This window comes from Mobula birostris, chromosome 16 (assembly GCF_030028105.1).
Source record: "Mobula birostris isolate sMobBir1 chromosome 16, sMobBir1.hap1, whole genome shotgun sequence".
Taxonomy (NCBI): Eukaryota; Metazoa; Chordata; class Chondrichthyes; order Myliobatiformes; family Myliobatidae; genus Mobula; species Mobula birostris.
This window is the reverse complement of record NC_092385.1, coordinates 76,665,809-76,692,625: the sequence shown is the minus strand read 5'-3', so window position 1 is coordinate 76,692,625 and position 26,817 is coordinate 76,665,809. Positions and strand designations below refer to the sequence as shown.

Genomic DNA, 26,817 nt, shown 5'->3' with positions numbered 1-26,817 from the left:
AGATGGGGTGGTTTGGGTATCTCAGAAACTGCTGATTTCCTGGGATATTCAGACACAAAATCCTCTAAAATTTACAGAGAGTGGTGCAAAAAACAAAAATACAGTGAACGGCAGTTCTGTAGGTGAAAATGCCTTGTTTATGAGAGAGGTCAGAGGAGAATGGCCATATTGATTCAAGCTGACAGGAAGGCAACAGAAACTTAAATAACCACACGTGAAAACACTAGTGTGCAGAAGGGAGTTTCTGAATTCATACACATCTAATCTTGAAGTGAACATATTGAAGTGAATGGGCTATAGCAGCTGAGGACAACACTGGGTTCTTCACCAAACAGAAAATATGTATGCCTTATTTTCACAATGTACAGCAAATGTTGCACTGAAAATCCCAAATATATTTATTTATTGAGCTATCCTTATTGAGGCCCTTCCAGCCCTTTGAGCCACACCACCCAGCAAACCCTAATTTAGCCCTAGCCTAATCACAGGACAATTTACAATGTCCAATTAACCTATCAGCTGGTACCTCCTTAACCCGTGGGAGGAAACCAGAGCACCCTGAGGAAACCCACGCCGTCACGGGAAGAACATACAGACTCCTTATGGACAGCGGCAGGAACTGAACCCAGGTCACTGGTACTGCAAAGCGATGTGCTAACTACTACATTACCCTGCTGCTCTAAATGCCATTGTAAAATCCATTTGTTGCATTTGGAGTGAATGAAAGGCCTGCATTCTGCCAAATTAAGATTGATTGTTTGTGCCTGGCCTGGGTTTTTTGTATTATACTGTATGGGTCTTGTGGGTTGCCAATATTGCAAAGCAATGTACAGAATGTGTGTGGGGTTGGGGGGGGGGTGCAATATGCAGAAAACATAAAGTTTGGAACTTCAATAGTGCTGTCAAATTAATCATTCAAACAAGAACAATACATCTTCATTCAAGAACTGAGGAGCTGCTGGTTGTTAACAAATTTAGGTTCAGGAACAATTATTACCCCTCAACCATCAGGGTTTTGAACCAGAATGAATAACGTCACTCACCCCATCACTGAACTGATTCCACAACCTATGGACTTACTTTCAAGGGCTCTTCATTCTCATTTGCCTAATATTTTTTTTTTGCTTGCTTGCTTATTTATTATTATTTCTTTTTGTATTTGTCCTTAACACACTACTTGACCAGCTTGTTGGGTATGATCTTTTATTGACTTTATTGTATTTAGAAATATAGAAAATAGGTGCAGGACTAGGTCATTTGGCCCTTCGGCCCTTCGAGCCTGCACCGCTATTCAGTATGATCATGGCTGATCATCCAACTCAGAACCCTGCACCAGCCTTCCCTCCATACCCCCTGATCCCTTTAGCCACAAGGGCCATATCTAACTTCCTTTTAAATATAGCCAATGAACTGGCCTCAACTGTTTCCTGTGGCAGAGAATTCCACAGATTCACCACTCTCTGTGTGAAGAAGTTTTTCCTAATCTCGGTCCTAAAAGGCTTCCCCTTTATCCTCAAACTGTGACCCCTCGTTCTGGACTTCCCCAACATCGGGAACAATCTTCCTGTATATAGCCTGTCCAATCTCTTTAGGATTTTATATGTTTCAATCAGATCCCCCCTCAATCTTCTAAATTCCAATAAGTATAAGCCTTGTTCATCCAGTCTTTCTTCATATGAAAGTCCTGCCATCCCAGGAATCAATCTGGTGAACCTTCTTTGTACTCCCTCTATGGCAAGGATGTCTTTCCTCAGATTAGGGGACCAAAACTGCACACAATACTCCAGGTGTGGTCTCACCAAGGCCTTGTACAACTGCAGTAGTACCTCCCTGCTCCTGTACTTGAATCCTCTTGCTATAAATGCCAGCATACCATTTGCCTTTTTCACCGCCTGCTGTACCTGCATGCCCACTTTCAATGACTGGTGTATAATGACACCCAGGTCTCGTTGCACCTCCCCTTTTCCTAATCGGCCACCATTCAGATAATAATCTGTTTTCCTGTTTTTGCCACCAAAGTGAATAACTTCATATTTATCCACATTAAATTGCATCTGCCATGAATTTGCCCACTCACCTAACCTATCCAAGTCACCCTGCATCCTCCTCACAGCTAACACTGCCGCCCAGCTTCGTGTCATCCGCAAACTTGGAGACGCTGCATTTAATTCCCTCATCCAAGTCATTAATATATATTGTAAACAACTGGGGTCCCAGCACTGAGCCTTGCGGTACCCCACTTGTCACCGCCTGCCATTCTGAAAAGGTCCCGTTTATTCCCACTCTTTGCTTCCTGTCTGCCAACCAATTCTCTATCCACTTCAATACCTTACTCCCAATACCGTGTGCTTTAAGTTTGCACACTAATCTCCTGTGTGGGACCTTGTCAAAAGCCTTTTGAAAATCCAAATATACCACATCCACTGGTTCTCCCCTATCCACTCTACTAGTTACATCCTCAAAAAATTCTATGAGATTCATCAGACATGATTTTCCTTTCACAAATCCATGCTGACTTTGTCCAATGATTTCACCGCTTTCCAAATGTGCTGTTATCACATCTTTGATAACTGACTCTAGCAGTTTCCCCACCACCGATGTTAGGCTAACCGGTCTATAATTCCCTCGTTTCTCTCTCCCTCCTTTTTTAAAAAGTGGAGTTACATTAGCCACCCTCCAATCCTCATGAACAAGTCCAGAATCTAAAGAGTTTTGAAAAATTATCAGTAATGCATCCACTATTTCTTGGGCTACTTCCTTAAGCACGCTGGGATGCAGACCATCTGGCCCTGTATTTACTGTGATTGCCTGCAAGAAAATGAATCCCAGGTTTGTATATGGTGACATATGTACTTTGATAATAAATTTACTTTGACCTTTGAACGACTCTACTCAGAGGGTGGTGTGAAGGTGGAATGAGCTACCAATGGAAAGGATGGATGCTCAGTTGCAACATTTAAAAGTCTGGATAGGTATATGGATGGCAGCAGTATGGAGGGCTATGGTCCAGGTATGGGTAGATGGGACTAGGCAGCAAAACAGGCTGGCACAGAATAGATCGGCCAAAGGGCCTGTTGTTCTATAATGTTAAGCACTTTGGGTTATTGAGCTTCTTAACACTGTATAAATCTGTCATCTTTTTGATTATTCCTCTTAGCTGATGGAAATGCAGTGGAAGGAGAAAAGATTAGCAAAGTCCATGGATTGTCTACGAGAGCGTGAAATGCTGCAATATAATCCCATCAACTGGAGCGGTACACTAAAATAGATTTTGACTCTTAAAGCTATCTACATTCCTCACAGATGTACAAAAGGCTACCCTTATTGCTTAATAAAGTTGTTTCTCAATTAATGTGGTGCGGTATCTTCAGTCTTTCTGTCACTGATCGCCCCCAACCCTTCTCTCTAATTTTGTCTCCTCTTGGAGATACAGCCACTTGCATGCATTGTGTCTCAAGACTTTGGGCAAGGGTCATATGTTTTTGACATGGACCATTTCAGTAGGCTGGCTTGCTGTGACCTGAGTTCCTCCAGCATTTTGCGCTTGTTACTGATAATCCTTGGCTAAAACATCCTACCTCTATACATGATTTAAGCAAGAACCCTAATGGAGTTTAGAAGCTTTGATAATGGTGACATCTTTCAAACAAGATGTTAACTAAGACACTGCTTAAAGACACCATGGCACTATTCCATAAGCAGGAGAGTATTTTCTAACATTATAGCAACTACTGTCAGTAAGAAACTATTGCATCAGTTCCAGTTTAAAATCCCAATTCAATGACTTAAACACAAAGACCTAGAAACCTTAGTATATTGAGAGAGGGCTTCACTATTGGAGTTGAGCTATTAAACTAACGAACCAACTGTATACTCCAGTGGGTGCAAAAGAGCCCACAACACTATTTTGACAATGAATAGTAGGGATTCTAGCTCAACATTTGTGATCTCCATCAATATTGCCAAAGAAAGTTACCTAGGTCATTTTTACATGGCTGTTTGTGGAAACCAGCTGCTGAGTTTTCTATGACATTCATCGCACTTCAGGATTGCTGCACTGGCCATAATGTACAGTGGGATGATGTAAAAAAATGCACTGTATAAAAACAATAGCTTACTATAATTCAATAGTACCAACATATTTACACATTGCTTACAGTACTAACCATAGCTCCACATTGATTTAGTTCCAAAATGATTCTATATAACACTCAGGCCCTCCGCTGGTTGGAGTTGACCATGGATGTTGCATTCCAGATGTCTACGTGATACACAAGCCAGGCAATACAATACGGAGAGCAAGCTGTTGCTCATGTAGCAGGCTCCCCCCCTCCCGCCCACACTGTTGATGAATTCAGTAACAGCAGAAACTGAAACAGTTTGTCACCAGTGGCATTGCAGGAGTCGCCAGTCACCATTGAACTCAACGCAGGACTGCCCCTGGATTTTTCCTCTGCAGTTTACTCCCGAAGCCTTTCGGCATGGGTGGGTATAGCACAATGCAATGAACTTTTCCTTCTCCTAGACAAGCTGCAAACCACAGCTGATGAACATTGAAGCGACTGATTTTAAGGTGCCAATAACTGCCCCTTCTCCTGTCAGTAGAAAATGGTTCTGCCGAGCTTAGTAGCTAACCCATACTTGAATACCAGGAGCTGGACTTAGTTGTCAGAGGCAATTTGAGACACTCACCATTAGAAGAATTTAATAGATATGGGAGCTTATCCGCACCACCTCCTCCGACTAAGACAACCTTGAGGAATCAAATGACACTATCCTCAACTGTTCTTCATTCTGTCTCCCTTTCATTTTCCAATCAGCTCCAAAACACATCTATGCTAAATACATAAAGGGCTCATTGGAAATTCCCATTTAATCACATGTTAAAGGAGTGGAACATAGAAAAGTACCCAAACAGGCCCCTCACCTTGTGGCACTTCCAGGGAGCTATGGACTTGGCTCTAAAGAGCCCTCTGCATACCAACATGGCTAAAGGTCATGACATTAACTGTGTACTCTCGCTCTACATTTGCAAAATGCAAACACCTTATCTGCCCAGATTAAAGTGCATCAGCAATTTCTCTATCTGTATCCGCAATTGCATACAAAAAGGTGTTAATTGGCTTTGCAAAGTACTGTGATGTTCTGAGGCTGTAGCATAGAAATGCAATTCCTTCCAACACATGCAGGTAACTCAGTCTTGTCATCATGTGGAGGGATGACATATCTGAGCAGCTTGCTGTTCTTCACAGATGCTACACAGCAGTAAATTGTGTTACAGTTTGAGCAGAGACTGCACGAGTAATTTTCTTTCCAATGGAAGCTAAGATAGGAAATGTTACTTTCTTCTGCAAAAACAACCATGCAAATTCCTACACCTCCACCATCTATCACCATTGGGACACGGTGAGAAACCAGGAGAATGGGGCTGGATCAGCCGTGATGAAAAGGCGCAGCAGACTCAATGGGTCAAATAATCCAATTCTGCTCCTATATCATGTGGTCTTATCAAATTTCCACACAAATGCCTTCATTATGAACAGAGCCCTACTTAGTATGTGAACAAATAAGCTGCCTCCAGGAGAAGAGTGAAGATTTGGGCCAACCGATGCAGAGGTTGTAACAATGGCAGCTTTAGCTGTGTGTTTCACCAGAATCACAGAACTCATCATGAGGAAAATGTATCTGTAATTCAAAGTGAACTCTACATTGACAAGTGTACAGACATCCAGAAACACTGGCAAATCTCAGTGCTGGAAAAGCTACTTTGTACTCACTGAAATCAGGACAAATGAAATAGCTTATTTGCTAACAGTGCCTGGATATCCTATATAACCTGGTGATGAGCTGGACACCCTATGGGACCTAGTGATGAGCATATCCTATATGAGCTACTGATGAGCTGTAGTGTACAGCTGAGCTCTGCAGTAGCTGGTAAAGTTCTGAACCATTGCCTTTGACCTTCTTGGAGACAGTAGTTTATGCACAAAGATTTGAACATAAAGATGCTCCTGTAGAATGTGTTACGTACCCCGTAACTGGGTTGCCAAACCAGCAAAAATGGACTACTTAGTTGGATTCTGGATTACTGGAACTAAGAAAGTTTTATTAAAGAAATAAGCAACACAGTACTCGAATCAAAAGGATATAAATGCAACAGTTTAGCAATGATAAAACACACATGTACACAGACCTAGGATAATAGGATCAATCAAGCTCTATCGCAGTCTAGCGGTAAATGATCAGTTTCAAGTGACGCAAAGTTCAGTTCAATTTAGTTCAGTTCAGTTCGCAGTAATCGCTGTTGTGCCGTTGGGGCGGGGAGAAGAGAGAGAGCGAAAACGAATGGATATTCAAAACGGATTCCAAACAGACCTTCGATATTCCTCACAGTTAGCTTTTGGGCGAGCCCTTTGTAATGTCTTCTGAGGTCACCGACTGTGACCGCTCCGTTCCAGATACGATCATTCTTCTGCGGTGAACCCAGCACCCAGGCAAGGGCGGACACACACACCGGGTTCCCGCCGACCCGTACCTTTCTACCCTGTGCGTCTATGGCTGGTCCCACGAGCAGACCTCCAAAACTCCCACCGACTTGTGGGGGCCGCTTCCAGGGTCTTGTTACCTCATGGAGTCGTGTGTTTCCTGCCTTAGTGAACCTGTCCCTTTTTATCCCCCTGCTGGGCTATCGCCTGTCCATCAAACTTCAGACATTTCAAAGCAACCGGTCTCTGACAATACCGCAAGGCTCAGTGCTGGGACCCCAGTTGTTTACAATATATATTAATGACTTGGATGAGGGAATTAAATGCAGCATCTCCAAGTTTGCGGATGACACGAAGCTGGGTGGCAGTGTTAGCTGTGAGGAGGATGCTAAGAGGATGCAGGGTGACTTGGATAGGTTGGGTGAGCGGGCAAATTCATGGCAGATGCAATTTAATGTGGATAAATGTGAAGTTATCCACTTTGGTGGCAAAAATAGGAAAACAGATTATTATCTGAATGGTGGCCGATTAGGAAAAGGGGAGGTGCAACGTGACCTGGGTGTCATTATACACCAGTCATTGAAAGTGGGCATGCAGGTACAGCAGGCGGTGAAAAAGGCAAATGGTATGCTGGCATTTATAGCGAGAGGATTTGAGTACAGGAGCAGGGAGGTACTACTGCAGTTGTACAAGGCCTTGGTGAGACCACACCTGGAGTATTGTGTGCAGTTTTGGTCCCCTAATCTGAGGAAAGACATCCTTGCCATAGAGGGAGTACAGAGAAGGTTCACCAGATTGATTCCTGGGATGGCAGGACTTTCATATGAAGAAAGAATGGATGAACTGGGCTTGTACTCGTTGGAATTTAGAAGATTGAGGGGGGATCTGATTGAAACATATAAGATCCTAAAGGGTTTGGACAGGCTAGATGCAGGAAGATTGTTCCCGATGTTGGGGAAGTCCAGAACGAGGGGTCACAGTTTGAGGATAGAGGGGAAGCCTTTTAGGACCGAGATTAGGAAAAACTTCTTCACACAGAGAGTGGTGAATCTGTGGAATTCCCTGCCACAGGAAACAGTTGAGGCCAGTTCATTGGCTATATTTAAGAGGGAGTTAGATATGGCCCTTGTGGCTACGGGGGTCAGGGGGTATGGAGGGAAGGCTGGGGCGGTGTTCTGAGTTGGATGATCAGCCATGGTCATAATAAATGGTGGTGCAGGCTCGAAGGGCCGAATGGCCTACTCCTGCACCTATTTTCTATGTTTCTATGTTTCTAATACTCAGAACTGTGTCTCCTTTCGGTAATCTCTCTCATCTCTCTCTTATTAGCATTTTGAATGTTCCCCCATTGTCCTCTTATCGGCATCAATCTTCTGATAACTGGTTGTTTTGTCACAAATATTACAGCAATGTTGGCGGCCTTCAAAAATTTAAGACCCAAATGCATTCTTCCTGAAGACCACATGGGACAGGTTGAGCATAATTTTGCACTTTGCATCTGGATTAGCACAAAAAAACTCCAGGTAAAAATGGATGTAATATCCAGATTTTGTTTTCAGCACCATGCCATCCAATATTTGGGCAGCAAAGTTGGAAACACAAACTAAAGGCTTGCATTTCCACCATAAGGAAACCTGACATCACACTCATCAATAAGCTGTAGCTTATTGTTCAAAATACACAGCTGATCAAATTGGCAGCCACAAGAAGAACATTAGCTCACCTGTAATGGGAATGCAAATATTTAGCATTTTTATTGCAGTCAAATTTTGAAAATTTACATCAAGAAATTGAAAGTTTAAGTTCTTGATCTTTAGCTGTGCTCAAAGTTTTCACAATATAAAGCTTTGTGCTATTAATATACAACTCTAAAGCCACAGGATGTCTCACATTTAAAAACGATCAGAACCTTCACTGCAGATTTCCTCATCAGCCATTTCAAATGCATTTTTGAAGGAAGCCAATTAGATCAGTCATGGAAGCATGAAGCAGGAGTCAGCGTTTCCACTTAACCCAGGTGATTGACAATGTTGACACAAGATACTGCAAGTGCTAGAATCTGGAGCAACTTTCTTCCCAGCAATGCTCAACAGGCTGAGGTATTCCAATGTGTTAATTGACAAGATTGTTAGCAATTACCTTTTCGGATGGAGGTTGTTGTAGTTATGCACTAGTACTAAGGGTTCTCATAAAGGATGTCGGTACAGCTATAATATTGTCCTCTCATGATTTATTCATTTACTATTTGGACACCATGGTAGCATGGCAGCTGGCATGATGCTATTCAAGCTCAGGGTGTCCTCTGTAAGGAGCTTGTATGTTCTCCCTCTGGAAAGCATGGGTTTTAGATCACAAGGCACAAGACAAAAGTAGGCCATTCGGCCCATTGAGCCTGCTCTGCCATTTCATCATGGCTGAACAATTTCCCTCTTAACTCCATTCTCCTGCCTTTAACCTTTCACACCCTAACTAATCAAGAACTTACAGCCTCCACTTTAGATACACCAAATGACCTGGCCTTCACAGCCACCTGTGGCAATAAATTCCACAGATTCACCACCATCTGGCGAAAGAAATTCCTCCTCACCTCCATTCAAAATGCACATTCCTCTACTGAAGCTGTGCGCTCTGCTCCTAGATTTCCCCACTATAGGAAACATCCTCTCCACATCCAGTCTTTCTAGGCCTTTCAACATTCAATATTTCATTGAAATCCCCTTCAGTCTTCTAAATTTCAGTGAATAAAGGCCCAAAGCCATCAATTGCTCGTCATATGATAAGACTTTAATTCCCATAATGATTTTTGTGAACCTCCTCTGACCCCACTCCAATGTCAGCACATCCTTTCCTAAATAAGGGGTCCAGAACTGCATATAATATTCCAAGTGAGGTCTCACCAATGCCTTATAAAGCCTCAGCATTACACCCTTGCTTTTATATTTTAGTCCTCTTGAAATGAATGCTAACACTGCCTTCCTCACCAGTGATTTAACCTGCAAATTTACCTTTCAGCAAATCTTGCATAAGGACCCCCAAGTCCCATTGAACCTTGGATTTTTGAAATTTCGTCCCATTTAGAAAATAGTCTATGCTTGTATTCCTTCTACCAAAGTGCATGATCATACATATAATCTGAAAAAAAAACCATCTGATATTATTGGCTAGCTTATCTTCATACTTCATATTTTCCCTCCTTATGGCTTTTTAGTTACCTTCTGTTGGTTTTTAAAACGTTTCCCACTCCTCAAACTTCCCACAATTTTTGTTTTATTTTATGCCCTCTCTTTTACTTTTATATTGGCTTTGATTTCCCTTGGCAGTCACAGTTGCATCATTTTCCCTTTAGAATACTTACTTTTTGGGATGTTTCTATCCTGTACCTTCTGAATTGCTCCCAGAAACTCCAGCTATTGGTGTTGTGCTGTCAATCCCACCTTCCAATCCATTTTGGCCAGCTCTGCTCCCATGCCTCTGTAAATCTCTTTACTCCACTGTAATACTCATACATCTGACTTTTGCTTCTTCCTCTCAAATTGCAGGGCAAAGTCTATCATATAGAAAACATAGAAAACATAGAAAATAGGTGCAGGAGTAGGCCCTTCGGCCCTTCGAGCCTGCACCGCCATTTATTATGATCATGGCTGATCATCCAACTCAGAACACCGCCCCAGCCTTCCCTCCATACCCCCTGACCCCCGAAGCCACAAGGGCCATATCTAACTCCCTCTTAAATATAGCCAATGAACTGGCCTCAACTGTTTCCTGTGGCAGAGAATTCCACAGATTCACCACTCTCTGTGTGAAGAAGTTTTTCCTAATCTCGGTCCTAAAAGGCTTCCCCTTTATTATGATCACTGTCTCGCAAGTGTTCCTTTACCTTAAGTTCCCCAATCAAATCCAGTTCATTATTCAACACACAATCTAGAATAGCTGATCCCGTAATAAGCTCAATCACAAGCTACTCTAAAAAGTCATCTTGTAGGCATTCTACAAATTCCATCTCTTGGGATCCAACATCAAAATGATTTTCCCAACTTAGTTGCATATTGAATTCTCCCATGGCTATCATAACATTGGCTTTTTGACATGCTTTTTCTATCACCCATTGTAATTTGTAGCTCACATTGTGAACACCGCCCCAGCCTTCCCTCCATACCCCCTGATCCCCGTAGTCACAAGGGCCATATCTAACTCCCTCTTAAATATAGTCAATGAACTGGCCTCAACTGTTTCCTGTGGCAGAGAATTCCACAGATTCACCACTCTCTGTGTGAAGAAGTTTTTCCTAATCTCGGTCCTAAAAGGCTTCCCCTTTATTATGATCACTGTCTCGCAAGTGTTCCTTTACCTTAAGTTCCCCAATCAAATCCAGTTCATTATTCAACACACAATCCAGAATAGCTGATCCCGTAATAAGCTCAATCACAAGCTACTCTAAAAAGTCATCTTGCAGGCATTCTACAAATTCCACCTCTGGGATCCAACATCAAAATGATTTTCCCAACTTAGTTGTATATTGAATTCTCCCATGGCTATCATAACATTGGCTTTTTGACATGCTTTTTCTATCACCCATTGTAATTTGTAGCTCACATTGTGGCTACCAGAGGCCTGTATACAACTCCCATCAGGGTTGTTTTACCTTGTAGTTTCTTAACTCTACCCACAAGGATTCTACATCTTACAATTAACATAGAAACATAGAAAATAGGTGCAGGAGTAGGCCATTCGGCCCTTCAAGCCTGCACCGCCATTTATTATGATCATGGCTGATCATCCAACTCAGAACCCCGCCCCAGCCTTCCCCCCATACCCCTTGATCCCCGTAGCCACAAGGGCCATATCTAACTCCCTCTTAAATATAGCCAATGAACTGGCCTCAACTCTTTCCTGTGGCAGAGAATTCCACAGATTCACCACTCTCTGAGTGAAGAAGTTTTTCCTAATCTCAGTCCTAAAAGGCTTCCCCTCTATCCTCAAACTGTGACCCCTCGTTCTGGACTTCCCCAACATCGGGAACAATCTTCCTGCATCTAGCCTGTCCAATCCCTTTAGGATTTTATACGTTTCAATCAGATCCCCCCTCAATCTTCTAAATTCCAACGAGTACAAGCCCAGATCATCCAGTCTTTCTTCATATGAAAGTCCTGCCATCCCAGGAATCAATCTGGTGAACCTTCTTTGTACTCCCTCTATGGCAAGGATGTCTTTCCTCAGATTAGGGGACCAAAACTGCACACAATACTCCAGGTGTGGTCTCACCAAGGCCTTGTACAACTGCAGTAGTACCTCCCTGCTCCTGTACTCAAATCCTCTCGCTATAAATGCCAGCATACCATTTGCCTTTTTCACTGCCTGCTGTACCTGCATGCCCACTTTCAATGACTGGTGTATAATGACACACAGGTCTCATTGCACCTCCTCTTTTCCTAATCGGCCACCATTCAGATAATAATCTGTTTTCCTATTTTTGCTACCAAAGTGGATAACTTCACATTTATCCACATTAAATTGCATCTGCCATGAATTTGCCCACTCACCCAACCTATCCAAGTCACTCTGCATCCTCTAAGCACCCTCCTCACAGCTAACACTGCCACCCAGCTTCGTGTCATCCGCAAACTTGGAGATGCTGCATTTAATTCCCTCATCCAAGTCATTAATATATATTGTAAACAACTGGGGTCCCAGCACTGAGCCTTGCGGTACCCCACTAGTCACCGCCTGCCATTCTGAAAAGGTCCCGTTTATTCCCACTCTTTGCTTCCTGTCTGCTAACCAATTCTCCATCCACATCAATACCCTTACCCCCAATACCATGTGCTTTAAGTTTGCACACTAATCTCCTGTGTGGGACCTTGTCAAAAGCCTTTTGAAAATCCAAATATACCACATCCACTGGTTCCCCCCTATCCACTCTACTAGTTACATCCTCAAAAAATTCAATGAGATTCGTCAGACATGATTTTCCCTTCACAAATCCCTGTTGACTTTGTCCGATGATTTCACCGCTTTCCAAATGTGCTGTTATCACATCTTTGATAATTGACTCCAGCAGTTTCCCCACCTCCGACGTTAGGCTAACCGGTCTATAATTCCCCGGTTTCTGTCTCCCTCCTTTTTTAAAAAGTGGGGTTACATTAGCCATCCTCCAATCCTCAGGAACTAGTCCAGAATCTAACGAGTTTTGAAAAATTATCATTAATGCATCCACTATTTCTTGAGCTACTTCCTTAAGCACTCTAGGATGCAGACCATCTGGCCCTGGGGATTTATCTGCCTTCAATCCCTTCAATTTACCTAACACCACTTCCCTACTAACAAGTATTTCGCTCAGTTCCTCCATCTCACTGGACCCTCTGTCCCCTACTATTTCTGGAAGATTATTTATGTCCTCCTTCGTGAAGACAGAACCAAAGTAATTATTCAATTGGTCTGCCATGTTCTTGCTCCCCATAATCAATTCACCTGTTTCTGCCTGTAGGGGACCTACATTTGTCTTTACCAGTCTTTTTCTTTTTACATACCTATAAAAGCTTTTGCAGTCAGTTTTTATGTTCCCTGCCAGTTTTCTCTCATAATCTTTTTTCCCCTTCCTAATTAAGCCCTTTTTCCTCCTCTGCTAAACTCTGAATTTCTCCCAGTCCTCAGGTGAGCCACTTTCTCTGGCTAATTTGTATGCTGCTTCTTTGGAATTGATACTATCCCTAATTTCTCTTGTCAGCCATGGGTGCATTACCTTCCTTGATTTATTCTTATGCCAAACTGGGATGAACAATTGTTGTAGTTCATCCATGCAACCTTTGTCACATCCTTCTAAGAAGTTGATTTCATTTTTTTTATATAAACCAAAAAGAACCATGCCAACCCTTCTGCCTACCTGACTGTCCTTTTGGTACAATCCTTGGATGTTAAGCTCCCAACTACTATTTCTTTCAGCCATGACTCAGTGATGCCCACAATCTCCGACTGCACTACAAGATCAGCTATCCTATTCCATATATTGCATTCATTAAAATATGATATCTCTGGTCCTGTATCCTCACTTTCCTTACCCATGTCATTGGTGTCAAGATGTACTAGACTTCTGCTTTTCTCCAAGTGCTGTGGTTTCCTCCTACCATCTAAAGACTGTGGTAGTAGGTTAATTGCTCATTGCAAATTGTCCCATGACGAGGTGAGGGTTAGATTGGGGGTTGTCAGAGGTCACTAGCCAGCACTGTTTGAAAGACTGGGTTGTTGTGATGGGAGATTTTAACTTCCCCAATATTGATTGGCACCACCCTACAGCAAGGGTCTTAGATGGGGTGGAGTTTGTTAGATGTGTTCAGGAAGGTTTCCTGTCACAGTATGTAGATAAGCCTACAAGAGGAGAGGCTGTACTTGATCTGGTAATGAGAAATGAACCTGGTCAGGTGTCAGGTCTCTCAGTGGGAGAGCATTTCAGTGGAAGTGATAAGAATTCTGTCTCCTTTACCATAGCATTGGAGAGGGATAGGAACAGACAAGTTAGGAAAACACTTAATTGGAGTAAGGGGGAATATGAGGTTATCAGGTAGGAACTTGGAAGCATAAATTGCAAGCAGATGTTCTCAGGGAAATACGGCAGAAATGTGGCAGATGTTCAGGGGATATTTGCATGGCATTCTGCATAGATACATTCCAATGAGACAGGGAAAGGATGGTAGGGTACAGAAACTATGGTGTACAAAGGCTGTAGAAAATCTAGTCAAGAAGAAAAGCTTATGAAAGGTTAAAAAACTAGGTAATGATAGAGATCTAGAAGATCATAAGGCTAGCAGGAAGGAGCTTAAGAATAAAATTAGGAAAGCCAGAAGGGGCCTTGACAAGCAGGATTAAGGAAAACCCCAAGGCATTCTACAAGTATGTGAAGAGCAAGAGGATAAGATATGGGAGAATAGGACCAATCAAGTGTGACAGTGGAAAAGGGTGCATGGAACCAGAGGAGGTAGCAGAGGTACTTACTGAAGCAAAATATTCATTATTTACTACGGAAAAGGATCTTGGTGATTGTAGGGATAACTTACATTGGACTGAAAAGCTTGTGCATGTAGATATTAAGAAAGAGGATGTGCTGGAGCTTTTGGAAAGCATCAAGTTGGATAAGTCACCAGGACCAGACGAGATATACCCCAGGCTACTGTGGGAGGTGAGGGAGGAGATTGCTGAGCCTCTGGCAATGATCTTTGCATCATCAATGGGGACAGGAGAGGTTCCGGAGGATTGGAGTGTTGTTGATGTTCCCTTATTCAAGAATAGTAATAGAGATAGCCCAGGAAATTATAGACCAGTGAGTCTTACTTCAATGGTTGGTAAATTGATGAAGATCCTGAGAGGCAGGATTTATGAACATTTGGAGAGGCATAATATGATTAGGAATAGTCAGCATAGCTTTGTCAAAGGCAGCTCATGCCTTACGAGCCTGTTGAATTTTTTTGAGGATGTGATTAAACACATTAATGAAGGTAGAGCAGTAGATGTAGTGTATATGGACTTCAGCAAGGCATTTGATAAGGTACCCCATGCAAGGCTTATTGAGAAAGCAAGGAGACATAGCATCCAAGGGAACTTTGTGGATCCAGAATTGGCTTGCCCACAGAAGGCTTGTAGACAGGTCACATTGTGCATAGAGGTCTGTGATCTGTGGTGTGCCTTAGGGATCTGTTGTGGGACCCCTTCTCTTTGTGATTTTTATAGATGACCTGGATGAAGAAGTGGAGGGATGGGTTAGTAAATTGGCTGATGACACAAAGGTTGGGGGTGTTGTGGATAGTACAGAGGGCTGTCAAAGGTTACAGTGAGACATTGATAGGATGTAAAACTGGGCTGAGAAGTGGCAGATGGAGTTCAACCTAGATAAGTGTGAGGTCGTTCATTTTGGTAGGTCAAATATGATGGCAGAATATAATATTAATGGTAAGACTCTTGGCAGTGTGGAAGATCAGAGGGATCTTGAGGTTCAAGTCCATAGGACACTGAAAGTGCTGCGCAGGTTGACTGCGTGGTTAAGAAGGCATACGGTGTATTGGCCTTCAACAACCGTGGGATTGAGTTCAAGAGCAAAGAGTTAATGTTACAGCTGTATTGGACCCTGGTCAGACCCCACTTGGAGTACTATGCTCAGTGGTCACCTCACTACAGGAAGGATGTGGAAACTATAGAAAGGGTGCAGAGATTTACAAGGATGTTGCCTCGATTAGGCAGCATGCCTTATGAGAATAGGTTGAGTGAACTTGGCCTTATCTCCTTGGAGCGATGGAGGACATGATACAGGTGTATAAAGTGATGACAGGCATTTAAATGGCTAACACGAGAGGGGACAGTTTTAAGCTGCTTGGAAGTAGGTACAGAGGAGATGATAGGTAATTTTTTTTGTTTTTAATGCAGAGAGAGGTGAGTGCGTGGAATGGGCTGCCGGTGATGATGGTGGAAGCAGATACAATAGGGTCTTTTAAGAGACTCCTGGACAGGTACACAGAGCTTAGAAAAATAGAGGGCTATGGGTAACCCTAGGTAGTTTCTAAAGTACGTACATGTTCGGCACAGCACTGAGGGCTGAAGGGCCTGTATTATGCTGTAGGTTTTCTATGTTTCTATGACCTATTCTGAGCCGTATCTCTAAAATAAAATAAAAATATTTCATCCACTGTTCTCCAGCACAGACACTGCTTCTTGCTATCACAGTATGAAGCAGTGTTTCACTCCAATATGAATGACATCAGAGCTTTTGGGGACAAAAGAAAACAAGCATCACAATCTTGATGATATATAGCACAAAGTGTTGATTTGATTTTTAAGTAGAATTTCAGTGCTAGCAGCTCCAGGTGTTTGAAGATTTACCCTGCCCTGTATTTTACAACATTATATTTCATTTGAACTCATCCCACTACTCTAAAAAAGGCATACCTAGAGTCCTGCCAAAGGTTTTTGGCCTGAAACATCGACTGTACTCTTTTCCCTAGATGCTGTCTGGCCTGCTGAGTTCCTCCAGCATTTTGTGTATGTACCTAGAGTATGCCTTTTAAAAAAAAGTGGGAAGAGCTCAAATTTAATTAAAAGAAATAAAATTTCCAACCCTATTCATCAAAAGGTCTACATTATTAACCAATATTGATCAGAGTTGATTTCAAACCCAATTGGGAAACTTCCAAAGTTGGGATTGTATTTTAGTAGTTCCCAATAATGAACCTGGATACATTACAAATGGTTGAATCACCAAATTAAATGTTGCAGATCACTTTGTATGAACTTATGACAGTTCATATCTCTGATATTCAAATATAGCAAAATATATCGTATAGGAAAATACCGGGGAAATAAATGTCAGTGTCATATGCCAAAACAGAATCTGAGATGTTAACCACCAGTTTATCTAGTTAGCTCCAACAAGAAGTGTGCAACATAATCATGTACACAATTATAGATTGACTAACTGGAAATAAAGATTCAGAAGGTACAAACTTCAATATTCAAGGCTTATTGTCTTTAAATATACATTTTAATAATCTTTGTCGAAAATAGAAAGTTGCATCAAGCAGTCCAATGACATGGGATATGTCCTAGAATTCAGATGTAAACAGTATATTTTCAGAATGGATAGTCATGGGCCAAACTAGATCAGCTCTACTGACGGGGACAGGGTGTGATCCTATTTTATCTTCACAAATAAACAAAGGCAATATCAGTGCAGATGCAAAAGGCAATTTCAGTGTTGATACTTCCAACAATAGTTGGAACAGCTGCAATTAGGGTACAGATATTTAACTATAAAACAAAGGATAAAACAACAGCACTAATTTTTGAGATCAACCATTAAAATAAAATGTTACAGGTCTTATTTCCTTAAAAATAGGGAAAATAAATAATTAGAGATTGTAGACCAACCCTATCACATACCGCTTGCATTATTTGTTTGAATCAAAAACAAAGAAAAGTTCATTAAAAATAGCAACTTTGGTAATACAGTTTTAACAAGGGGGCCTGTTAACAGAATTTAATATGCATCTCAATGACAAAACAATCTTTTGATTACAATCCTTCAATTTATCAATGTGAGAGTATACCAACATCCTATTAAAATGTATTTAGAATAATCAATTACATTAGAAGATAACAAAAGGTAGACCTCAAAATCCTACAAGGATTCTGCTGTATCACAGTATTAAACAAGAGATTTTGCAAATAAATCACATCAAATCTGATACAAATAAAATACAACAAAAATCCAACACAGGAAATCAGAAATAAAACCTGCTGAAGATACAGAACAAATATGGGTGAAGGGATGAAAAGTCATTGGTGACTTTTGTTGAGCACAAAAATACAAGCTCTTTGTCCTTTTTCAGATACACCAACTAATCCTTTCTCTTCACAGTTGCTGATTGACACATCCATCATTTTGTTTCTGATTATATCACAACTTATTTTCTGAAAACTCAAACACAACATTATCCCCAAATGACTATCAAGGCAGTGATAAAGACATAAATATAAAGCTATGAAATCTATATCTCTACGTTACAAACCCAAGGAAATGACATACGCATTCCTACAATTATGCATTATACCAAGCAGCACAGTTAAGTGTCCTGAACCTATCCAACTTAGCTTTGTATTGTGTGCAGAGTTACTGATTTTGCAGCCCAAAGCTTGGGGAAATTGTCACAAACAAAAATCAACCAAGTTTGTCTTGATATTCACTTGCTCTGCTGACCAGCATCAAGTGATTTCCCCCACAATGGAATAGTTCACAAAGACTTATTCTTCCCACATTACAAAGCTTTTAGCATCCATGAACTTTAAACCCAATAAGCCAGTTGCAATGGAGACATTACACAGAAAAGCAATAACCCAATTCCCATATTTAAATTAATGTTTAGGTAATAGAGAGATTGGACTATTTACAAAATCTGTAACAATAAAACCAAATCCTTTTTCAGTGCAAGGGTCAATCCCAGTTTATAGCAGCTCTGTCAGTTTTATTTAATGGATTAATATCAGAGAGAGATTATGGATATAACTCCAAAAATACTCACTATTACAATTTGAACAGAGGCAATGATGATGCCAGTTTGCTTTTTTGACCAGGCTTTCCAGATGTGCTTTAAAAATATGCATACATTTCCCTCCAAAAAGAGCATCATACATTTCTTATTCAGTGTTAAACCCAATTGAGTCTGACATATTGCCCTTTCCATTTTAAAATTACAAGGTTACTTGTGTTCTCGTCTAGAAGGCAAGTACAATACAACATAGTCATTCTACTGTTTGTAAGATCGCTATTTAGCTTCACAATAAAGCAGTTGATTAGCTCCCTCCCAAAACTTGGCCCAACACAGATGCTGTTAACAGATTCACCCCTTCCAACTGCATGACTCAAGGCCAATTCACATTTCATCCCCTTCATTTGTTAGATAGCTAGTCATTACCTACCACATCATACTAACATTCCTATCCTGCAAACCCAACTGATGTGTTGCTTAATCAGCATTTCAAAATTTAAGTTTTCATAACATGATCACTTCAGTGGGTCAAAGAAACAAATAAGTTACTAACAGAACAGGATATCAACTGTGTGAGTTATCTTCTAACCAGTTCTCCATCAAAAAACCAAGGAACATATTGTTTTGCTAGTGCAAAAACTTCAATGAGATCTGTATTCATTTGGTGCCTGACATTGATTATGTGCTCAATTCCCATGTATTTAATACAACTTTTAACAGGAGAAGAAAATGTTTGAATGAGATCTCGAGACTCAATCCAGTGGTCATAAACTTAAAGACGTTCAGAGTGGCATCAAATAATTAGCCAGCCCACTGTCAGTCAAGGAGTGAAAATTACACACCAATAAGTTTATTTAACAAATCCATGATCTACCTGGCTGTACTTGGGCTATTTTTCCAAAAATAACATGTTTTATAATTGGAAGCATGACTTACTTAAAAGTAACTGAAATTTCTTCTCTGATAACTAAGTATGTGGACCAAGCCCATGCAGCAGCACTTTGCAATAAATTAGTGGATTACTCAGAAAGTTACATCATTGTATAATTTACCTAACCTCAGTATTCATGAAAAAGTACAAGCATGAGGGTTGTACTGACAGGGACACCTCACCATGCCTTCTGTTTTCAAACATGCAGTTTACGTTGAATTCATTATTGATAGATTGATATTTTACCCATAATTTCAAATGGTATTCTCAACCACTGGCTCTTCTACAGCAGTCCGCTGGGTAATAAGACAGTTTTTTTTTTAGTCAGCTATTACCACAGATAATTATCTGATTGATTTTTCTTAAATTATATTCCACATTATTTTCCTTTAAGAAATCCATCCACAAGACGGTCTGATTTCTCTGATAACCAGTATCCAGCAGTTGCTGCAATAGCTCCAATGAAGATGGAGGTGAAGACCATGTCTCCCTTTGCTGCAAGTGTTGCCAGCGCACATATGATGACACCAAAAAACATTTGCTGTAAGACTACCATCTCGTCCTCAGTGACATTGTCAAAGAGCCCTTCTTCAGGGACTGCTATTTGAAGAAATGGAGAAAAATACATTTAGTTCAAATTATTTTCTATTTCTTGCTTTATTCAGTTTCTCTTAGGTCTTGGTTCCCAGAGTTGACATGTCTAATATTAGATGGCGTGCATTGAAGACGAGAGGGGGTGGGTTCAAGGGAGATGCAAGGGGAACGTTCTTTCACTCACAGTCATGGCTGCCCGGAATGTGCTGCTTGATATGGTGGTAGAGGCAAGTACATTTTGAGACTTTTTAAGAGACATTTGGAAAGGCACATGGATGCAAGGAAGATGGAAGGTACGGACATAGTGTAGGTAGTAGGGATTAGTGTTTGGTGTTTATGATTTGCTTTTTAGCTGGCTCAGTACAACACTGTGGGACAAATGGCCTGTTTCTGTGTGCACCATTCTATGCTCCATGTCTTAAATAGATAAACTTAAATGGAGTAGGATTGATGGGCTGAATGGCCTAATTCTACTCCAATATCTTATGGTCTAAATTATTGAGTTGTTTATTGCCACATGTACCATTTCCATGAATGCACTTGAAGGAACTGTGTGAATATCATTTCATTCATAACTTAAATACATGAATTTTGTAGTTAATAGTAGGTGACCGCACTCATTGCTGATCTCAGGAAAAGAACTAGAGACAACAAAAATTATCTGGATTTTAATATCTGTGTTAGGAAATATCGGTTATTAATGGTTCTGTGGTATATGACAATTGTGATGCCGTCAAGCAGATTGACCAGCCAGCCATATTAAATAATTAAAGATAATACAAGGAGATAATAACATTAAGAGAAAATAAAGAACGGGATGTAAATGAGAGCAAAGGCAAAATATAGAATAATAAACTTTTAGAAAACTAAAAACTTCACAATTCTGCAAGAATGGTGAAGGAATTAAAGAATTAAGTTCAGTAGTGCAAAACAGTTTTGATCATTTTTAATAAAGTTATGTTTCTGTTGAGTATGCTGCTGTATATACAGATGAATACTGCAATAATGAGACAAATGCTACAACCAGTGACCCAAATGAAGCAGTCAGGAAATCACTGGAAACAGCTTTATGTATCCCCCTTTCAAACTCTGCAAGATATTTTTCCTTATAAAACTGAGTTCTGATAGCTTTACCATGATTCTTGTTGCAAATTAAGGGCATTGATATTGTGAAATAGACCATTTCCAACTGCCAGCAAAAAGTTTGCCAAGGTTATGGATAAGTGTATAATGATTGTCTTCTGCTTTATTTTTTAATCTGGTGAAGCGCACCTTTCCCTTTAGTTATCGATCTATGTGTATTTCTGGTATTTATTTCAATTAAAGGTTTCCATCACTGCATTATTGATTGATGTTATGAGCTATCAAATTGAAAATTTGCTCTGCTGGAGTGTTTAGAAAGGAATCTCTGCTGTTGCAGCTTAGAATAAATTCTATTACTTTGGATCAAGAGAAAGGTAAAACTTACGAGACAGCTTGTCCTCAACACAAACACCATTTTGTTTAGAATACCCCTCGGTGCATCCACAAGTATAGCTGCCTTCTGTGTTTTTACACTTTTCATGTGCACCACTACAGATTGGTTTCTCACTGTTGCACTCATCGATATCTGCTCAAAAAGATGTAAATGAACTATTTAGATTGACTTATCCAGCTTCTAAGATGTCAAATCATTCCAGCTAATATCAAATTTCAGTACTGTACAGCTTCCTTAGTGTCGTTACCCTCACATTTTAAACTGCTGCAGCTACTGGAATAATGATCATTTCTGGTCTACTCCTTTCATTAACTGTGGTAGAGGTAACCAACCTGCATTTAAACAGTTTATCAAACAGGAACAACCAATGCTACCAACTTCACACAGCTATTTTAAATCCTCAGCGACAAGACATGCAATGCCTTTTACTGAGTTGAATAAGTTGCCCAACCATATCTAATAATAGACACAGAAATGAGAAAATGATACTATGTATTGAAAAGTCTTGTTCAAGCATGAAAAGGGGCCAAAAGTAATAGCTCGGGATTCCTTCAAATTCCATTTACATCTACAACAATCTTGATACAGCTATAAAAAAGTAATGCTTACTGGCATCTTAAATTTACCAACTGATTTCTATCATTCAGGATAAAGCCATGCGTGGCAGTTGTCTGCAGAGTTAATAGCACTTGGCCTTCATCTCCTGTACTTTTAAGTGATTTATTGGAATTTATATCATGAAGGCATTGAGTCAGAGCTAAGAATGGGGAAATAGGCCCCAAAACCCAAATAGTCCATGCCAACCAAGGAATCTATTCGTGCTAGTCATATCTGCACAGGTTTGGCCTATAACCCTCTAAACCATTCCTATACATGAACCCATCTAAATGTCTTTTAAACATGTAATGATACCCATCTACCACTTTCGCCAGTAGTTCATTTCAATGTTCATGAAAAGATTATCTCATTTTTTCCCTTTAAGCCTTTTCCCTCCAAGGTAGAACTTTAGACTAGCACAGGATTCCAGAATCTCATTTGGATCAGTTTGTTGCTGGCTCCTCTGACAGACTTCTCTCACCTACTGGACTAGCACATACCTTCTGAACCTCTTCACGGAATGATCATGCTTCCCAATAGAACTGCACAACGACTAGAATGCTGTACTTACCCACTTCCTAATAGAGCTGCACAACGACTAGAATGCTGTACTTACCCAGACACTTCCTAATAGAGCTGCATAACGACTAGAATGCTGTACTTACCCAGACACTTCCTAATAGAGCTGCATAACGACTAGAATGCTGTACTTACCCAGACACTTGGCTCCCTCCATCCGATAGCCTTTATTACACTTCTTACATCTACTGGGTCCAGCCCCCATGCAGGTCAAACAGGCTTTGTCACAACCTGGAATTAGAACAAGGGTATCATTTGAAAAAAAAAAAAAGAGAACATTACACTGCATTATTCAAAAAGTGCTAAGTTAATAACCAAATACATTAGATACTTATTTAGTTTTCATTCCAGTTGTCTCAGACTCTGGAAGTTGATCCAGCACTGATGAACGAAAGATTAGGAGCAGAAAAGGATGACCTCATGGATCTAATAAAATTATATGGCAAAACTGACAATTTGATTATTTTATTTAAATTTCATTTAGAATTACAGACAGAATAGGCCCTTCCAGCCCTTCAAGCCGCACCTCTCAGCAACCCTTGACTTAACTCTAGCGTAATCACCAGACAATTTACAATGACCAATTAACCTACTAAGCAGTACATCCTTGGACCCAGAAGAAAGCCCATGCATTACACAGGGAGGGTGTATAGACTCCATACAGATGACACTGGAATTGAACTCCGAACTCCGACACCCTGAGTTGTAATACACCACTATGTTCACTATGCTACCGGGCACCACATAAAGGTCACATATTCTTATCTGAGATCACCAAGATGTTTAGCTCAATCATATGAGAAACATTTGTAGCAGCAGGAAGATTACACAGCGAAATCAAACAGCAGTTGGTAAAATAATTTAATAGATATCACAAGGACAAGAGGATCACTGACCTCTGCAGTCATAGGAGCCTTCTGTGTTCACACAATACTGACCAGCCTTGCAGCTTGGCAGCTCTGTGTCACACTCATCAATATCTGAATGTGAAGAAAGAGCAATGTATTAGGCTTCTTTTGAAATTAAAGGAATTAAAAAATGTTTTACAAATCGCATTTAGACACTTGTGTGGAATTCTGGGCACATTTCAGAGAATCTTCATTTCCTAGCTTAGATTTGCACAATAACATTTATGATGCACAAATATAAGCCATTACTAATAGGCTATTTACTGTATAGTCACTTACAGTGCCTTGAAAAAGTATTCAGACCTCACAACTATTTTAATATTTCACTGTCTTGTTTTCTAAATTTAAAATATATTGAAGTAGGATTTTTGAGCTAATCTACAAAACATTGTGCATCATGCCAAATCAAAAGAAAAATTACAAAACTTGTCAAAAATTTTCTAAAAACTTTTAAAAAAATCTTGAGGCTGAAAAAATATTCATCCCCTCTGTAATTACTATACTAACTTTCCTCAGATGCAATATCGCACATTACCTTACTAACTCACCTGGATGTAGAAAATTGGAGGATCACCTGAGCAAATACTCCCCTCACTGTAAGGTCAAATAGTGTGGTAGACTATCAATAGACCAAATCAAAATGAAGCCAGAAGAACATTCAAGACAAGTCAGGAAAATGATAATAGAGAAGCACAAATCTGGGGAAGGATAGAAAGACCATCTCAAAGGCACTGAACATACCTTGAAGCTCAGTGCAGTCCACTGCGAAAGTGGGAAAAAAAAATCTCAGTCATCTTGCCTCGGTGAGGCTGCCCCTCTAAACCTAGTAGCCTCTCTTACAATTGCTATTGTAACTATGGTAACTGTGACACTAACAGTCATTCTGAATACACTGCAGAAGTCAGTGGCTGCAACTGGAGATAAAATTCATGGCTTCATGATCTCAAAGGCCCGGCACGAAAAGGGTATTTATGGATGAATGGCAAGGAAGAAACCCTGGCTTTAAAAAAAAAAGCATTACCTAGAAGATACTGTGAAGATGTGGAAGAAGATTTTGCGGTTGGATGACAGAAAAGTGGAACATTTTGACTTCATCACCAAGTGATACATGTGGCACAAATATAATACTGTGCATCACCCAAATAACACCATCCTTACTGTAAAGTATAGCAGAGGTGGCATCACACTATGAGGATGCTTTTCAACAGCAGGCACTGGAAATCTGGTCAGGATTGATGGGAAGATGAATCCTGCTTAATACAGAGAGATCCTGGATAAAAGCTTGCTAGCATCTGCCAGAAACCTTAAACTAGAGAGGAAGTTTGACTTTCAGCAGGACAACAACCCAATGCACACTGCCAGAGCAATCAGGCTTCAAATGAAGAAAATTGATGTCCTTGAGTGGCCCACAGTCCTGACCTTAACTCAATCAAATATCTCTGGCAAGACCGCAAGATTGCTGTTCACTGCCACTCTCTATCTAACCTGGCACAGTTTGAACAATTTTGCAAGGAGGAATGGGCAAATCTTGCTCCATCACATTGTGCAAAGATAACAAAGACTTATCCAAAAAGGTTATTGGCTATAATAAGTGCAAGAGGTGGTTTAACTAAGTACTGAGCAAAGGGGGATGAATACTTTTGAACTGCTGATATTTCAATTCCTGAATTTTTATTTTTTCATGCTTTACAATTCTCCCTCTTTGAGCTCTACTGTGAAAAAACCAGCATGTGATTCACAAATAAAAACACTCAGTTAAATTGATCAAAGTCCTGGTTGTAATACTCATTTACATGAACAAAGGGTTGGGGCTGAATACTCTTACAAGGTACTGTATAATGTGTGGATATGCTGTAAACAGGAATTCAAACAGAACCAGATATTTACAGGATAGGAGATAGTGAACTAACTCATTATGCTAGTGTTAGCTTTGAGAAATAAGATCGCCTAATACAAATTCTGTTCTGTCCCACAGCCCCAAATCAATTCTTCAAATGCTTAACTATACTTCCCTTCAAAGATGCAGCAGCCTTTATCCCAAGTGGTTAAGAGATACAAGCTGCAACAGCAGGAATCCAAACAGAACATCTAGTCTGATGCTTGTTGACAACAGCCTTCAAAGACTTGCGATGGGTAGACACATGGATGGGTGGCAGATGGAATTTATTGTTACATTTGGTTGGGAGAATTTGAAGAGGATTATCAATTAGAGACCACAATTCTAAAAGAACTTAACGTATAGGAGCAGAATTAGGCCTTTCAGCCTATTGAGTCTTCTCCATTCCATCATTGCTGATTTATTATCCCTCTCAACTCCATTCCTCTGCATTCTCCCCATAACTTTTGATGCTATGACCATCAAGAACCTATCAACTGCTGCTGCTTTAAGTACGTTCAATAACTTAATCTCCACAGCCTTCAGCCGAAATGAATTCCACAGATTCACCATGATTTAATTTCTTGCGGGCACTCACAGCAAACACAAAAGAAACACAATTGAATCAATGAAAAAATACACACAAACAAGGACATAAAACTAATTTGACATAGACAACAAATTGCATTGCACCTTAAAGACACTCAAATTCTAGATGCACATCAATCAAATGGTTTGTTCTAATCCATTTTCATTGTTACACCTGCAAACAGATTCGTCAAACAAGAATTTCCCTTCTGTGAAAACGCTGAGTTTGACAATCATTTTAACAGTGTCACCAATTCTTTAATCTTCAATTCCACCCTTCTCCACACAGATTTCAGTTTCTGGATAGGAAGGACAGATCTGGGACTGACAATCCGAATGATTTACTGAAAATGGCAGGCTAAGTTGAGAAAGCGGTCAAAAGAGAGTGATACCCTGGATCTTATTAATAAATACTTCGAGGAACAAGGTAGTAATGATGAAAATTTATAAAACAATGATTTCAGCCACAATTGCAGAACTCTGCCCAGTTCTGGGCGCTACAATTTAGGGAAGATCTCAAGTGCTTAAAAGAATGCATAAGGCAAAAATTATTTCTGGGATGAGAGAATTTAATTACAGTATTTAAATAAACAGTACGAGTTAAGCTAGAGTTGTTCTGCTTGAAAAGAGGTTGCATGGCAGCCTGACAGAGGTTTTCCTTTAAATCAAGGAGGATATAGACATGGAGAGAAGATATTCCCTTTGGCAGAGGGGGCAAAGAGTGAAAACAATTAGCAGAGGAGCAAAACCTAACATAAG

The 26,817-nt window shown here is 40.4% G+C and overlaps 2 protein-coding genes across 4 annotated transcripts in view; one reads left to right on the top strand and one right to left on the bottom strand.

The window, feature by feature from the left end:
- Positions 1 to 3,333, top strand: part of LOC140210890 (uncharacterized) — a 49,668-nt gene extending 46,335 nt beyond the window's left edge. For all 3 annotated transcript variants that reach the window (XM_072280151.1, XM_072280153.1, XM_072280152.1), the window contains one exon: positions 3,158 to 3,333. In XM_072280151.1, the coding sequence (XP_072136252.1) occupies positions 3,158 to 3,268 (111 nt within the window). In that variant the 3' untranslated portion in view covers positions 3,269 to 3,333. The remainder of the gene's footprint in view (positions 1 to 3,157) is intronic.
- Positions 3,334 to 16,993: 13,660 nt separating this feature from the next.
- LOC140211241 (protein disulfide isomerase CRELD1) overlaps positions 16,994 to 26,817 on the bottom strand; it is a 52,035-nt gene continuing 42,211 nt past the window's right edge. Inside the window, exons 8-11 of the mRNA XM_072280886.1 lie at positions 23,583 to 23,666; positions 22,822 to 22,917; positions 21,502 to 21,642; positions 16,994 to 20,039 (exon numbers count right to left, since the gene is read on the bottom strand). Coding sequence (XP_072136987.1) covers positions 19,819 to 20,039; positions 21,502 to 21,642; positions 22,822 to 22,917; positions 23,583 to 23,666 — 542 coding nt within the window. The 3' untranslated portion in view covers positions 16,994 to 19,818. The remainder of the gene's footprint in view (positions 20,040 to 21,501; positions 21,643 to 22,821; positions 22,918 to 23,582; positions 23,667 to 26,817) is intronic.